The sequence below is a fragment of the Periplaneta americana genome, chromosome 14 (assembly GCF_040183065.1).
Source record: "Periplaneta americana isolate PAMFEO1 chromosome 14, P.americana_PAMFEO1_priV1, whole genome shotgun sequence".
In the NCBI taxonomy this organism is placed as follows: domain Eukaryota; kingdom Metazoa; phylum Arthropoda; class Insecta; order Blattodea; family Blattidae; genus Periplaneta; species Periplaneta americana.
Genome location: NC_091130.1, coordinates 32,250,183 through 32,266,903, shown reverse-complemented (window position 1 = coordinate 32,266,903; position 16,721 = coordinate 32,250,183). Strand labels below are relative to the sequence as shown.

The window sequence follows — 16,721 nt, the reverse complement described above, 5'->3', positions numbered from 1 at the left end:
ATCAGAATAACAAAGAAGAACTGCCAATTTTATTTTCTCCAATGAGAATAAAAACTGAACAAATTTGTTGATTCATAAATAACATTTTCCTCTACCTTTATTGATCACAATGTTGTCCCTATTTACAAAGATTTATAACTTAATTCTACTTCAATATTCACTAATTAGATACATTTGTTAGTAATAACTAATAGTCTTGAACTGACTTGTTTGGTAAAAAGATTTGATTCCTTAATATACAATACAATACAATACAATAACTTAGGTCAGTCCATAAACTTCGTACTATGTACAAAACACTTTATTTGCTGTATACAAAAAGATAAGCAACATAGCTAAACGATAACTACTTCCCAGATCACCACACATATCTTCATAAAAACAGAAGAATGAACTTTATTTATATATATAGAAACAATATCTACAAAGTAGCTTGCAATCATTTTCCTATAAATTTAACTTAAATTCTACATACTCATTTAAGATCTACAAAAGCTGAGATAGACCGAGAACATACCAAAATTCACAACACACCATGAATACACAGAAAAAGAATTTGTGGCCTAAAGTTCCGGTTTGAGATTGTAGAAAATATGTGGAATGACAACTAAGATTAAGAAGGTACTATATTTTATTGCGGAAAATATTATTTTTCCAGATAATTATTTCCACAAAATGCCAGTTCATACACTATTACATCCTTAAACTTAATTGAGAGATTGTTTTCGTTTTCTTTTGAGAATTGTGTAATACGTACATGAACTAACAAAAAGATACAAACGTCTCACGTAAAAGTGTATGTTTTTATAGTTTGTTCTCTGTCTTACCAAAAACACTCTGTACTCAAGAATCATGGCACTGCAATTGCCTTTCTATAGAATACTTTATAAATACTAACAACGCAAGAATTCCCTAGAGTACAGAGGTTTCTGTGATAACGAATACTACACTGAGTTTGCCAAAACAGTGGCTCATTTTCTCCATCTGCCAATTAGCGCTGAGTAAAGCCTTTGACATTATCAGATTAACGCTGTCTTCTGTTCCTGAGATATCTTGGACTGCAGAGTAGAGATCAAACAGAAATCAAAAATGAATTGCAGATTTCCATGTCTACGTATATTTGCTTAAAATGTATACGATTTCAAGATCTTTTCTCTGTGTTTTCGCTGTTAATATCCAGTTTTGGGTTGGTTAAGACTCCGGAAAAACCATATTTCTTGTTGGAGCTTATTCATATTTTAAGTTTAGGTCTGAAGGAATTTGTATTGTGCATTCTATTTAGTATATTGTATGAAATCTCTACTATTATTTCTCTCTCCAAAAAATTTTAATTCTGTAGTCTTGACCTTTATACATACACAGTGATTCACGAGGAAAGGTAAAAAATTTAAAATGCGATTTCTCAGGCCATTTTGAGTGAAAAAGTTCATATGAACATAGATCCGTTTTCGAACGATGGCAGAGCTAGGTGCATTTCTTTGGTAAAACATCTCGCCCCAATGTGAATCAGACATTACCATATGCTGCTGATGTGAGATATGAGACAAGGTCACGGATCGCAATGAATTTATTTTTCTTAGTAGGTTATTTTACGACGCTTTATCAACAGATTAGGTTATTTAGCGCCTGAATGAGGTGAAGGTGAAATGAGTCCGGGGTCCAGCACCGAAAGTTACCCAGCATTTGCTCATATTGGGTTGAGGGAAAACCCCGGAAAAAACCTCAACCAAGTAACTTGTCCCGACCGGGAATCGAACCCGGGCCACCTGGTTTCGCAACCAGACGAGCTGACCGTTACTCCACAGGTGTGGATACCGCAATGAATGATATAACATTGGAATCTGCATTGTGAGCGATGTAGAGAAGAGAAACAAACCGGGTGGTGGGGCATTACAAATGTCCAATTGCCTGCCATTGTCTGATGTAATCACACAGAAGCGGCACATTATATAGGTACAGTTATCGAAAGTGTTAAGTTGTGTTTTTCAAGATGCCTTATAAATTTTCGACTACAGAATTCGCCGACATTGTGTATGTTTATGGTTTGACCGATGTAAGTTCCTTGAATGCCGTCGCTGAATATGAACGATGCTTTCCAAACAGAAGGGTACCATATGGAAAATTATTTATGAGGTTGGATGAAAGACTTGGTATAACAAAGGAAGGGGAAAGCAAGAGAGGTGCTAATCAACCGTATTTTGGATGCGGCATAAGAACAGTCCCGAGCGACAAGCGCAATTCACGCCCGAGAGCAACAGTGCATTGTAGCAGAAGGAGGTACCTTTGAAAATGTGCGAAAACATCGACCCCAAAATCTAGAATATTAGGTATGTATGCATACGTGAATATAAACTTTAAATTTGTTCATTATCTGTCTCTAAATGCGAGTAAGTACAATGGAATCTCAGAAGTTTTTGTAAAATCAAAGAGCAATATCTCTGTAACCATTAGAAAACGGACCTATATTCATATGAATTTTTTGATTGAGAATGACTTCAGAATTCACATCCTAAATTTTTTACCTTTCCTCGTGAATCAACCTGTATAAATATTGCACTCAGATTTTTCAATGTTATAAAGATCTCCCATTTTCTACATAAACGGTCATTTTCTGAAATCTTCGTTCACTTCAACATTTTAGAATTAATATATAGAATTATTATTCATAAACTAACGTTGTGTCAACTATTTTGCTGTTAGCGAAAGCAAATGGCTGCAACAATCCATACAGAAAGTCTCCTTTTGTGGCCTGAAGAAAGTGACTCACTTGGAGGCAAACTCAAATATTTCGTAAGAATTCTTCTCAAATGTAGCTAAGAAAAGTATAACTTCATTATAAATAATTATCTACAACTGTTTAGATTAAAAACTTGTCATGTGAGAATGAAGTGTGAATTACTACATCCACCTTATTAATATGCCATTAAAAAACTGCTGACTGGACAATTCACCCCAGCACTTAATTACGAGTGAAAGCTAATAATGAGAAAAAGGTTAAATATAGTAGGTAAGTGAATTCAGCATCTAGTGTCCATTTCTAATCAAGTGTATGAAATCATGATCCAACAAGGTCCTCTACACAAGGTATTTCCACAAATACTTTTTGGTGACCATGTTTAGGTTATGTTTTAATTTTAACCAGTGAAGACTTTCAATCAGTTAGTTCAATAGGTGACGTACTTCAATCAATCGCACCAAACACCAAACTGTCCACTGTACTAAGATAAGTGAGAAAAGTGAACCAAGTTATACACATCCAGACACAATAAAAACATTCATCATAATATTCATGTAGCAGTGATCCCCATATCACTGTCTTAATTATGTATACGGGCTATTCCATCTCAAATCGACCGAAATATAGAGAAAATTGACCTTGCAATTTTTAAATACAATGAAACTTTTTCTGTCCGTTGACAACTGTGATACAATGCTTTGTGCAAAGTTTGAGACATCAGAACTTCATAGTGTTTAAATTTAAAATATTTAAATTTATCGTATTTTCATAAAATTAGCAACTTTAAACTGTTGTGGCTCTGAAACCCTTTCACCCAATGATCAAAATCATGGTTTATTTTGATGCTGAGAAATTAAAGTTTATATTGACATGTAAACAGTTTTTCTTCTTTTTATGGAAATGGAGAAATTTAGATTTTTCTTCATTAAGACGCCTTTGCCCACGAAAAAATATTTTTAAAATATATGGTTAGATTCCGCATTGAAAGTACAAATAAACACATATTTTTTACTGGTAAGAAAGTATCGAAAATATCAAATAAAGAAAATAAATAGTACGCACGTGAAGTAACCAGCTGACTGTAGATAGTTGAGACAAGCAAGGCCAGGAGACAAACATGTGATGTGTCATCTAGCAGTCATGGCTGGGCTAGCTTTATCACAAGTTTTCATAAACACAGGAGTAAAGTGACGCCCAATGCTCGCTGATCTTCAGCTCTCTGCCAGTGCGTGTAGTACTGTGCCGTTCAAGTCTAGGCGTGTGAAAATAATTTATTTAATATCCTCGAAACTTATTGTCCAGCCACTAAGCAAACAATGCCGAATCCCTCTTAATAATGCAAGGTTTTTTTCTCAATATTTTTTACATTTTTACAGATTATCTGTCTCTCTGTATACAATAAAAATAAGTATTACTTCTTATCATAACCTACTAAATGTCAGCTTCAAAATGAGCTCCCGTTCAATGTTATGCAGTAAATGGTTCCAGAGTTCTGAGCGCTGAAAGAGGCTTGTTTTTATAAAATACGGTAAATTTGTCACTCAAAAGTACGAAAACCGTTTGACTTTCGATAGTATATTTTTGAAAATGCACTCTCCTCAGTACCTTGTATAAAAAGGGAAAAAATTACAGTATTAAAAAAATGCGAGGTTTTTTACTGATCGATTTCATATGGAATAGCCCATACTAACTATATATAAATCCAATAATAATCTAATTAAAATAATGCTTGATGCAGTTGATGTAATTGTTCTTATGCTGATTTTTTTTTCTACGCTTGGAATTACAGCAAAATATACACACACAAACAAAAATAAAGTTTACATACCCATAATGTTTATAAGTGATTATTAATAGCTCTATTCTGTAAAATTACTGAAATAGTCGAGTCTATTTAAAAATTGCAATTTCGTATTTTAAAAATATGAAGATTACGTATTTTAAATTTTAAAAAATATGAAAATTACGTATTTTAAGTTCGAAATATCAATGTTGATTTTCTTCTTCAACAAAGGTATTAAACTTAATGCTTGGATACACAAAATACTTTCAATTAGCCTACATACCTGAAGACTTGATTAAAAAAAACTGTGGCCTTTCAGATAAATACCGTCTTGTAGCTTACATAACTAGCACAATACATTATTTGTACAATCAAAGAGAATAGAATTTCTGAGAATGTAGAAGACTAGATCACAGAATTTATTGAAGTGACACACTAGAAAACAGAAGACGAATATTTACACGATATTTATGGAGAACTGTTAGCTTATACAAAGATAATACTGTACCATAACATAAGAAATCAACATCAACTACATCAGAGGGCCTTTGTTCTTAATATTATTTTCATATTCATACCACATTAGATATTCGTAAGAATTACTCACTATTGAAGAGGAAGCCTGAGAATCACTGTAAAAAAGCATTGTCTTTTATAATTTGTCTTTTCATAATTTTATATTGAGGCATATTTTTTACATTACAGATAGGCAGAAAAAGGTACCATTTCCATTTTTACAGTCACAGAAATTATTGTACAGCTTACCACTAAGTAGATCTGTACAGAGTGCCTTTTGGAAATGCGATCAGCATAAACCAGGCTACTGCAATATTCAACATAATGCAGTGTTTAATTGAGGACCATTTTTGCAAAACTTGCTAACTGAAAAAAACTAAATTTTACAGGAGAGTTTTGCTGCATGTCTCACTTATAGCAGAAAGCAAGTTTTGAAAAAACGATCACACTTTGACACACTACAATGAAGAGAAATAACCCAATTTTACTAAGATGCTTCGAACATCATGTAGAGGCCTGCCTTATGTTAACAAATCCATCAAAATCTCAATTTTGCAAATTTTGCAGTTAGCAAGTTTTGCAAAAAGATAATATTAAAATGGATTTGAGGGAGGTAGGATATGATGGTAGAGACTGGATTAATCTTGCTCAGGATAGGGACCAATGGCGGGCTTATGTGAGGGCGGCAATGAACCTGCGTGTTCCTTAAAAGCCAGTAAGTAAGTAAGCAAGTTTTGCAAAAACGGTCCTCAATTAATGTTTGGTTTTAGGACATGAGGAGGGCAATTATGTTCCCGAAAAATTTATGAAAAAATTACAGAATAATTACCAAAGAAATACACTATTATTTTGAGAAATCTAAGAAGAACTTTCTAAAACAACTTCTACATAAAAAATACACGTACATCAGTACTACTAAATTAAGGATTCTGTTGAGTGTAGATACTGAATAACAAAAACCACAAATCTACTTTCAAAAGAATACATCACTACTATCCAGCACTGTGGTGTTCACTTTTTTACTCGTATATCTACAAAACACTGCTTTAAGTTTTTAATATTCAAAAGAAAATATTGAAGTATATATAACTGTGTAAGAGTTGCCTGTTCCTACAGCATTAATAACGAATTCATAGACCAAGTACTGCATTTGAATGGTTGGTTTCTAAATGTGATCAAGAAGTTATTTTACGCACAAGCAATCTACAATAATCTTTTATTACGTATTTTATGAACATAAAAATTAAATTTTACGAAAGAAATTTACAACAATAATCAAATTTCAGACTAGTTTAAGAAAAATACATCTCTATAAATATGAAAATAAAAAACTTTGCTTACAATACTTCGAGTATAGTTTGCAGTACATTTGACTCCACTTTCAACAGACATATGAGAACAAAAGACGTGAATTATTTGCACATTCTGCTACCTATGTTTGGGAACTGTTAAAGAAAACTCGTATTCTTTAATATCAAATTAAATTTATGGAAAGTACAATGGTAATAAACTTAACAAACAAGGTCATCTAAAATTTGACTTTTAAAATGATTTAAAATTTATATTTGAATTATAAACATTGGAATCATTTTCTGCTTCATGTCCCACTCAAGGATTTATTTGTTATTATTAGACAGTGGATGTTGTGTCCCGATACTGTACGTCAGTTGCAGGGAGGTCACTGAACTTATTGTTATGCTCCCTCTGTAAGCCAAGAGACAAGACGTTTTTTCACTGTGTACGGACCAAAAATTCGTTGTCTGGTTATTAGTAATCTGGGAAACCTCTTCAGTGACTCATAAACTGTTAAGGAAATAGTTTTCATGCATCACCTGCTCGAATGTATCCGCTGGCTGCTTATACTGCCTGCTCATTCAATGGTCAAACATGTAACATGAATATGAAAAAATTGCTGCTAGATGGCAGCACCTAATGGCCCTTGAAATCACTTTTGGATATAAGTCCTAATATTACTTTGTTTCCCAACTTTAATAGCTTTGTTAATTCATTATATTCTTTGCTCTAGAAACAAGAGGAAATACAACTAGACATGCATAGACAAAATTTAAAATATGATGTCTTCAATTCGTTATTTTACGATGCTTTTTCAACTGCTATAGTTATATGACTTCTGAATGATATGAAGGTGATGTCAGCGAAATGGGTCCAGCGCCAAAAGTTACTCGGCATTTGATCTTAATGGGTTGTGGGAAAATTCTGGTAAAAACCCCAACCAGGATTTGAACCTGGGCCTGCTTATTTCACGGTCAGGTATACTAATTGTTACTCCACAGTGTAAATTTAAAATATGAAAGCCAATAAGTTGCTCAGTTGCAAAAGCCAAATATGTGACAAAATTTAAAAGTTTTGAAATTAGAGGAAGCGCAAAGAAAGCTTGCACATTTGACTGATGCACAGAGAACGATATTTGGTCCTTGTGCCGTCATGCTCGTTATAGGGCTGCTATGAATCACCTAATGCTGATTACAGGGCGCATTCGAAAGTGCGGTCTTGAACTGTTCGTTTCGTGGAGTGTTACTATGCAGAGCTGGTAGAAGCCAGCATTTGCGTTACATATTCTGCGTTTTATCCCTGATATCAAAAGTTCAAAGTGTGTTTGTAAAATAGCAGAGTTCTGTATAACATTCTATGTACTTAACAATGCCCCCCGTTGGCTCTAAATCAGGAAGTGCTAATAAAACGTTATACAGTCAAACTAGGGAATTATTTATAACATTCATAAATTTATGAAAAACGAAACAGGCTCTGTTCGTAACATAAGGAGTATATACAGATTGAAATAAACCGACCATAGTACCCTAGTTATCGGAACATTTTAATAAAATCACACAGTATTAGTGTTTTATTACAACGTCAAATATCAATTATTACACAATTACATATTTCTTATAACATCTTTGTCATTTCATTCAGTGATTTTATATGTAAAAATATTCGTGCTTCTGTATTTTCAACAATGTTATGTTATTAGTTACTCTGCAACAAGGTTTAGGTTACGTTACATGTGCTGTGATAAATCTCACTCCAAATATCAAGCCAGCAGACGATTGAGAACTGTCGACAGTTTGCCAATCGAATCAAAGCGAGGTCGAGTGCACCCGAACATTTCCTAAAGTTCGCGCAGCTTACTGTGGCAAGCTCTTCTTGCGTCTACTCTAAAATTGCAAATTAACTACTAGGAGGGCATTTTATGGAACTTTTAATGTTAATTAACTATTTTTGTTCTTAAAAACTGCAGGATACCATGATCTGTTCATATGCTACCAGTTTTTGGCGATTTACAAAAATAATCTTGTCTGTCATCCAGTGAACTAGTGCCCCAGGAACATACAGCTTCAGTACTTTCCAAGAAAGGGGTTTTGCAGAACAAGAAAACAAAGTTCTTTTTCTCTAGCTAATAGAGCGTTGATCTTATAATCCTATGGACCTGGGTTCGATCCCCGGTATACCCCTGATTTATAACTTGTGTTGGGCAAGTCCATGGTCCAGGTAACAAAAGAGGTTTTCTCCATGATCTCCGGTTCCTCTGTGGCATCCCAACAAATCTCCATCATCATCTCATCTCACCATGGGTGTAACGTAGATCAGCCTCCTATGGCACACCCTGGCCAATGACTCTGTCAGTAAATTGGTCTACTGAACTGGCATCATATGGGTGAATGACGAAAAGTCAATATCCGCCATTAGTAAAAAAAATCATCATCATCATTCTTGAGACTGAAGTGTGTACTTAAAACAGTTTTGCACTCCTAACATACAAATAGGATAGCAATTTTTCTACGGTAACCTACCCCGCTCACATCTGACCTAACACCAACAGAATACTTCTCCTCTCATACAATAATAAATTTTCGTGACCACTTACCATTTTCTAAAATAAAGTTTGAGACAAAAGGGCGTTTATCAGAGGTCTCTGTGCTTGAAACTCACTTCTTCCACTTAATTTTATTGAAGTTGATGGTTGTTTATACACCAGATAAGAGAATAGACCCTGTCTAGTTTTCTCACTTTAGACCTCCCTTTGAAATCTTTTTTTACGAAACGAAGACTGCAAACTACAGAACGGTTGGAACGAATACATTTACTTCCTTTGCTATCTCCTTCTCTGGATATAACAGCTAAACACTTTGTATGTAATTCATTATTCGAAGGAATTTCACACCATGACATTTTAGTTTTCCTCTTTTAGCTTTACAGAAAGACACGCAGCAGCAAGTCATTTTCACTGACAGTGAATATTATTTCCCATTACTTATTCAGAGTTGAGCAAGGTATATTTGGTCCTGCCCCTACAGATGGAATTTGAAAGCTTTGTTAAAATGGCCTTATGAACAAGCAGTATAAGCAGCCATCAGATGCATGGATACAGGCAGAGTTTTCATGATACAAATCAAGTTGGCCAATCTTATGAGATTAATGTACTTTACTGCGAGTACATATAGATCATAGGAAACTACAATTACTTGCAAATTATTACACATTATCTGTTTACTACAAGAGATTTTATATCTTGCCAATATCCTTTGTTTTACCCTCTTACTGTGTTGTGTGTCAAATTGTAATATTTTCAAACGTTCTTGAACGTTAAGAGGTAAATGTAAATAAAATTCAATATGATTACCATAACAATTACTATCAGATAGTATTTGTTCGTTCCAGTCAGTTATAGTATTAAGTATATTACTATTTCAATTTATTTTACTCATGTGCATGCCATATAGCTTTTAAAAGTACATATTATTTGTTATTTATCTTTCCATTACTTATGATTAGAAGTACCCAATTTTCGCGAATGATTTTTTTCATGAATTTCTGCTAATTTAAGCAGAGAGTGAAGTGAAAATTTTTATATGAATGAACAAGACTTGTTCTGTAGACACATTTTATGATTGTCGCGAATTTTGCTTTTTCTTCTGTTTTTTGCGAATTTGCCATTTTTTTTATTTTGTTAAACGCGATTTCTTTTTATGAATATAGCCGAACTGTACATTCATCGGTCACGAAATTCCACTATTTTATTTTCGACAATGAAACATTCAAAATAAGTACCAAATGAATGGATCTGTTTTTCATGTTTTATCATGTGGAAAACATGTGGCTGCTCAGCTGTAAAAAATGTTGCACATGCGCAATGCTTAGGTACAAGAAGAAATGTGTAAAAGATATTTACTACATTTTCAGCAAGAGTACGCAACGAAGACTAAGGAATACTGTATTTTGATAATTTCTGCAGCCAACCGGCCTGTCATAGAGTGCAAATAGCATACACCTAATGTTTTTGATATTCACGTGACACTTTTCTCTATCTATGCTACCAGACTTGTTTACTCATCAAGATCAAAATTTTCCTGTCAGCGGAAATTCTTTCTGGTTTAAATCTGAATGGATCCGTATCTTGCTAACGACAAAATCAAATTACTGAAGTTCTACTGAATGAGAATACTGATAAAATAATTTAAATGTTTAAATTACAACTTTTTCTTCATGATTTACATGTTTAAATACAGACTTTTTCACCATTTACATATTTAAATAATGACTTTTTTCACGAATTACGGTAGTTTTATTTGTGGATTTCGATGTATTTTATTCATCACTTTATGGTTTTCCTACTTATGATTAGATGTCGGACTCTATGTAATATAATACAATGAAATATAAACGTAATTAATATGTATGTAGGGAAAATCCTCGAATACGAAACTAATTATGTGTAGTTGGAGAGCCGCCACAGTGGTCTAGTGGCTAGATCGCTGTACTTATAATCCTGTGGACCCGGGTTCGATCCCCGGTGTACCCTCAATTTATAACTCATGCTGGACAAGCTCGTGCTCCAGGTAACAGGGATTTTCTCTGGAAGTTCCAGTTCCCATATGGCATCTCATTGCATTGCGAGTGTAGAGTAGACCAGCCTTGCATGGTGCACCCTGGGCAATGACTCTGTTGGTAAATTGGTCTACATAACTGGCTTCATATGGGTGAATGACGTAAGTCAAGTATCCGCCATTAGTAATAATAATAATAATAATAATAATAATAATAATAATAATAATAATAATGGTGGCTATGATTTTATAACATTTACTATCACTGAAAAGTCATTCTTAAGATGAGTTTCTGAAAACAATAAAAACATTTTGTTTTTCTATGATCAGGTAATAGAATTCATTCCTTTAAATTCACATCAATCTGAGACATTTACCCATGGTACTTCTGTATTTAATTACCCGACTGTAACTTAAAGCACAATAATCTCATTTCGAAGTTATTTTACTAATATTTTAGAACTCCCGAATACTTTCTATCACAAAGAACAGAAATATTTTCTTTCCCATTCTAAGCATTCAATTTTATATTTTTATCTATAAAAATTCCCGGAAATGTTAAAAAAATTGTGTTTCATTTACTTATATTTATCTTTTTAGCTTCGCTATAGCTTAACTATATTCAGTGAAGATTACACCTAAAATGATATGCTGAATTATAAAAACAATCTAAACAATAGAAAGACGTCTCTACAATGTATTTGTCAATACTAGAAAATGCTAGCCTAAACACATGAAATTTTTATTAACTGAAACACTGTATGTTCCAAAAAGTAACTATATTACATATCAAATAAGCTAGAACTACAAAATACGTATTGTTCCATAAAATGGTAGGAAAATGTGGCATGTGTTAAATATGTATGAATAAAAGTTCTGATCTGAAAAGATTTGTGTTTTAGGTCAGCAAATGAGAAGTAATAAGATATGTAGTTCTATAAAAATTATAGTTCTATTTATGATGAATGAAGAGATTTAATTTCGCCCCTTTCATTTCAGACCGTATTTCACACAAGATGATTTAAGGTACTTCATTTCCATAGTGAAGAAATGCATAACAATATTAAAACTGATCACGAAAGGTAAAGAAAATTGAGGAAAATAAAGTTTTTCGTTCTAAAGATGTAAAAATGGAACTTATTACATCATTATGTAATATGCATAAATGTTCATAATTAAGATTAATGAACTGGTGTTCAAAAATGTTCAAGCGTGGACACCAAAGATAGAATAAAGAGGATATTACAAATTTACCTTGTACCCTATTACAATTAAATAAAGTGGCACTTGAGAACACAAGGTTATTTTGAAAATTTTCATGAAAAATTTAAAAGTTATATGCTCAACTCGAAAAGAAAGAAATGTATCTAACACTTCAAGTGTTGGTACAAAGAAAAATTTGTTCATTTTTTGTTTTTTGTTATTATTATTTTTAACGTACGTTTGTCTTCTCTTATCTTTTTTATACCTTAGAAAATGTACATTATTTTGTTTAACGAAGCATTCCAATATTCTCACTTTTAGTGCATTTTATTTTATGAATTTTGTACTAAAAACTATATATGATTTGAACTAAGGAACCATTTCTAAGCTTTCACATAGAAAATTTTGAAAGTGCAAAACTTATATATAATCTTCAATATAAAATAACTCTGAAGATAGAAGATTCTTGGTGAGACTACCTGCAACTTACATTTAATTGTATAGTAAAATCCCTCGTAACCGGCACCAAAGGGACCAGGCTAATTCCGGATACGAGATTTTGCCAGATAATTGAATAAATATCAGTATATACAAAAAAAAGTTAGTAGGCCTATTTCATGATGCTAAATGTTGAAACTGCAGCCATATGGAGCTTATTTATCTATCACTTGCTCATAACTGAATAGATACAAAAACTTTGCGGATTTTCCTTATTAAAACACATCACACAACACAAATAATACACTAATTCTAGGTTCGAATATACAATGAATATGAAAGTTCGTGCGAACTTCCTAATGTGGCAACACTGCCAGCCCGAACATAAACATAACTGAACATAAAAATTGTGTGGATTTTCTTTATTAAAACACATTACACAACACAAATAATAGGGCCTACACTAATTTTAGGAAGCAAAATGGGTTAAGTGATCCCAAATTGCGATCATTAGAGAACAACAACACTAAATTTAGGTTAGAATATTCACTGAAAACGAAATTCGTGCGAACTTCCTAATGTGGCAACACTGACGACCCAAACATAAAAACTGTGTGAATTTTCTTTATAAAACACATCACACAACACAAATAATACACAAATTTTAGGTTCGAATATTCACTGAAAATTAAAGTCCGTGCGAACTTTCTAATGTGGCAATCTGACAGATTTAAACTTTTTCTTTTGTCCAGCCAAAAGTGCTGTTGTTTTGGTATTGCCGGTTATTTGGGTGCCGGTTACGAGGGATTATACTGTATATGAATACATAAAACCTATACACAATGATTTCACAGTATCAGAACTGTCTTGCTTCAGTTCAACTTTAACAAAGAGATAAAACAAAAAAAATGTGTTTAAATGCAGTACTGTCTCCATGTAATAGTAGAAAACTGAGATCATAGCTGAGTTCGCTTATAGTCATAGCACTAGTATATGCAAAGTTTTAATGCAGTTTATAATTATTTAACCAGAAATGAAATCCCGTACAAGAATGATAATTCGAATAAATGAAATGGTACACTATGTTCTGTTGTTTCTGAAGTTTTAATTTTCATACATGATAATCACAAAGATATTCTGAAGTTTTGGTATTTAAGGAAACCATGTCCTCTGTGAATGCTTGTAATAAAATCTGAAAGAAAACGAAATAAACTGAAATAACATATTATAATTTAAACATTAACACCATTCGCTGAACAACTGACTGGAGCATCATTCAATTTTATGTTTGGATATTCTCATGAATATGAAACAATTTAACATGTAGATTAAGAAAGAAGTCCAGACTGAAGAACAGTGTTTTGGTGATAAATCTTGCTGGCTTCAGATCGCTTGTAACACTTTTCTTTTTGACTAAAACTAAAATTAAATTTTGATTGTCACATTATGAACTTCCTGTCAGCAAAACCTATGTACAGATGGAAAGATGATGAATAACTAAAAGGCAGTACAGTAATATCAGCTTGCGTATAGTATTTTTAAAGCTATGAGGTCAGGCTCACCTTTCTGTACATCACATCACTATGGCCTGAATTCAGCGAGGTTCCATGCACAAAGCATGACTTTCCCGAGTTACAGATTGCTGGATATCCCAGCAAGTGATGATCGATGGGCGAGAATAAGTTCGCCCAGTCCCACAGCATCATGGTCCACTACCTGCACGATTGCTAGGTGTAATATTGAAAACTGGTCCGATACGCAAGAAGAACCGACGCAGCACAGACCGTAGTTCTGGTTTCAAGTCAAAGCACATGATTTCACATAGCAGAGGGTAATAACTAGATGTGTGAGCTGCAAACTGAAAAATACAAACCACACAAAACTAAATCAATTCATTGGTTATGTTATAATTACAGTAATAGAGCTGATGAACTGACAAAAAGTGCTGCAGTTTCCAACTTCAATTTGAGCTATAGTCTGTGCCCTTATTCATATGTGAAAAGAAAAATAAATGAGCACATAATGAATAGGTGGAACAATCGGTGGCTATGCAGTACAAAGGGTTCAGTTACGAGAGAAATCTTTTTTGGGATATTTGGGTCTTATTTAGAATGATTTAAATTACATAAGGAAAATGGCTACTTATGTATCTGTGAGGAACAGCAAATTATGGATCACCTTTTTGTTTCATTGTCCAGTATTCGAAAACAAGAGATTTATTTTGGTCGGACATTTACATTTTTGTAATGTAATATATGACAAACCATTATTCAGTGTGTTCAGAAAAACGTGCTGTTATAAACAGTTTTGTAATTTTATGCAATATATTTAAGAACTTGTAATTAATTCAAATTAATGTTAATTTCAAGAAGCAAGACTGGGTTACCCACGTTAAATGAATTCTCCTTGTAATAATATAAACTATCTATCGGTCTATAACTATAACCCTAATGTACATTTGGGTAAAATAGGGTCCAAGAAATTGTATATTCAAATAAATAATATAATTACAGTAGAACCCCTCTTTTACACTTTTCAAGGGACAAGCAAAAATTGGTGTGGTAATTGGAAATCATAGGAACTCCACTCCTTATCTTTTTGAAAATCATTCAAATAACCTATAAAATGAAAGTAATGATTAGTAAAAATTGATGTGATCACTGGGAGAGCTGTGTGCTCACCCATCCTTCCCTAAATACATACCTTACTTGTATACGAAAATTGTCGTTAATGTGACAGTGGGTTTCAGTGTCACTAACATATTAATAATATTACACACCTAATCAAACCTAACCTAACCTCTCACATAATACTACACACCTAATCAAATCTAACCTAACCTGTCACATAATACACACCTAATCTAACCTAACCTAATCTGTCACATAATACTACACACCTATAGTAACATTCCTCATATTTAGTATCATTTCGTTTGCATGTATTGGCAATCCTGCCACTTGTGTAGGGGGCCATCTAGTGGAAGTGGATCATAATGCCAGAAAGAAAATATGGCGATTTTCATAATAATTACATTTGAGAATGCGGATGCTTTAGCAAAGAAGGGCAGCACTGCTACTTACAGACCTGTTACTAAATCTACATATTACTCTGTGAAAAGATTTATTAAATCTACATAGACTTCAACAAACAAAATTTGATAACACAATCCCATGGGAAAAAATGGAACTCTCTGCATCAAAATCCACAGTTAATTCCCGATTTACCACGAAAATCGTCTGTAGCTGCATTTAGATTGGCAACAGGCCATGATTGTTTGGCCAAACACCTGCATAGAATAGGAATATATCAGTCCCCTAACTGTCCATTGTGCAACTCAAACCAAGAAATGGATTCGGAACATCTCAAAATCTGTGCTTCAGTGGCTGGTCATGATAATATCTTTGAAAAATAGTGGAGTGCAAGAGGTCAAATGACTTTATTGTCAAACGCCTGGCATTAGAAAACAACAACAACAACAATATTTAGTTTGTTCAGTGTATGTTTTGTAATATATTAAATGTGTTAATGTAGTGATAACTCCATATATATAGTAGAATAAGAATTGAAATGTGTCGTGGCTGTGATAAAAGTATTGAAAATTGGTTTATAGTGAGTGCCATATTGGCAGTAATAAAAGTGTGCAATATTCGTTCAGTGCCCAGTGAATACTCCACTTTGGCATGCCCAAGCTTGACAATTAATAATGGTATAATTTGAGGGAAAGTGCAAATTGAGGGGAACAGTTTAGTGGTATTTTGTGAAAGCTTTTGATAAAGTCCGAAGAGACCTTTTATTCGACATATTACAAGAAAAAAATATTCCAAATTTGCTATTGCAAAATACAATAGAAATCTACACAGACAGCGAAATAAGTGTCAAAATAAATAACTGTATATCCGAAAGAAAATTAGTTAATAATGGAGTTCGACAAGGTTGTCCACTATCACCAACTTTATTTAATATTTATATAAATGAAATTATTTTAAAATGGAACCAAATCTACACATCAGGAATCAAAATAACCAGTGCTCTAACATTAAATACCTTACTCTATGCCGATGATCAAGTCATAATTTCCAATTCAGAGGATAATTTACAAAGAGGATTGTATACATTAAATAAAATATTAAAAGATTTTGGGATGGAAATTTCAGCACAAAAATCAAAAGTAATGGCATTTTTAGGACAAGACCCA

General features: G+C 33.1%; 1 protein-coding gene across 4 annotated transcripts in view; it reads right to left on the bottom strand.

Moving 5' to 3' along the window:
- Positions 1–7: 7 nt before the first annotated feature.
- Sec71 (ADP ribosylation factor guanine nucleotide exchange factor Sec71) overlaps positions 8–16,721 on the bottom strand; it is an 88,959-nt gene continuing 72,245 nt past the window's right edge. For 2 of the 4 annotated variants that reach the window (XM_069845193.1, XM_069845194.1), the window contains one exon: positions 8–14,381. In XM_069845193.1, coding sequence (XP_069701294.1) covers positions 14,226–14,381 — 156 coding nt within the window. In that variant the 3' untranslated portion in view covers positions 8–14,225. The remainder of the gene's footprint in view (positions 14,382–16,721) is intronic. The other 2 variants (XR_011335803.1, XR_011335804.1) reach the window with 2 other exon arrangements.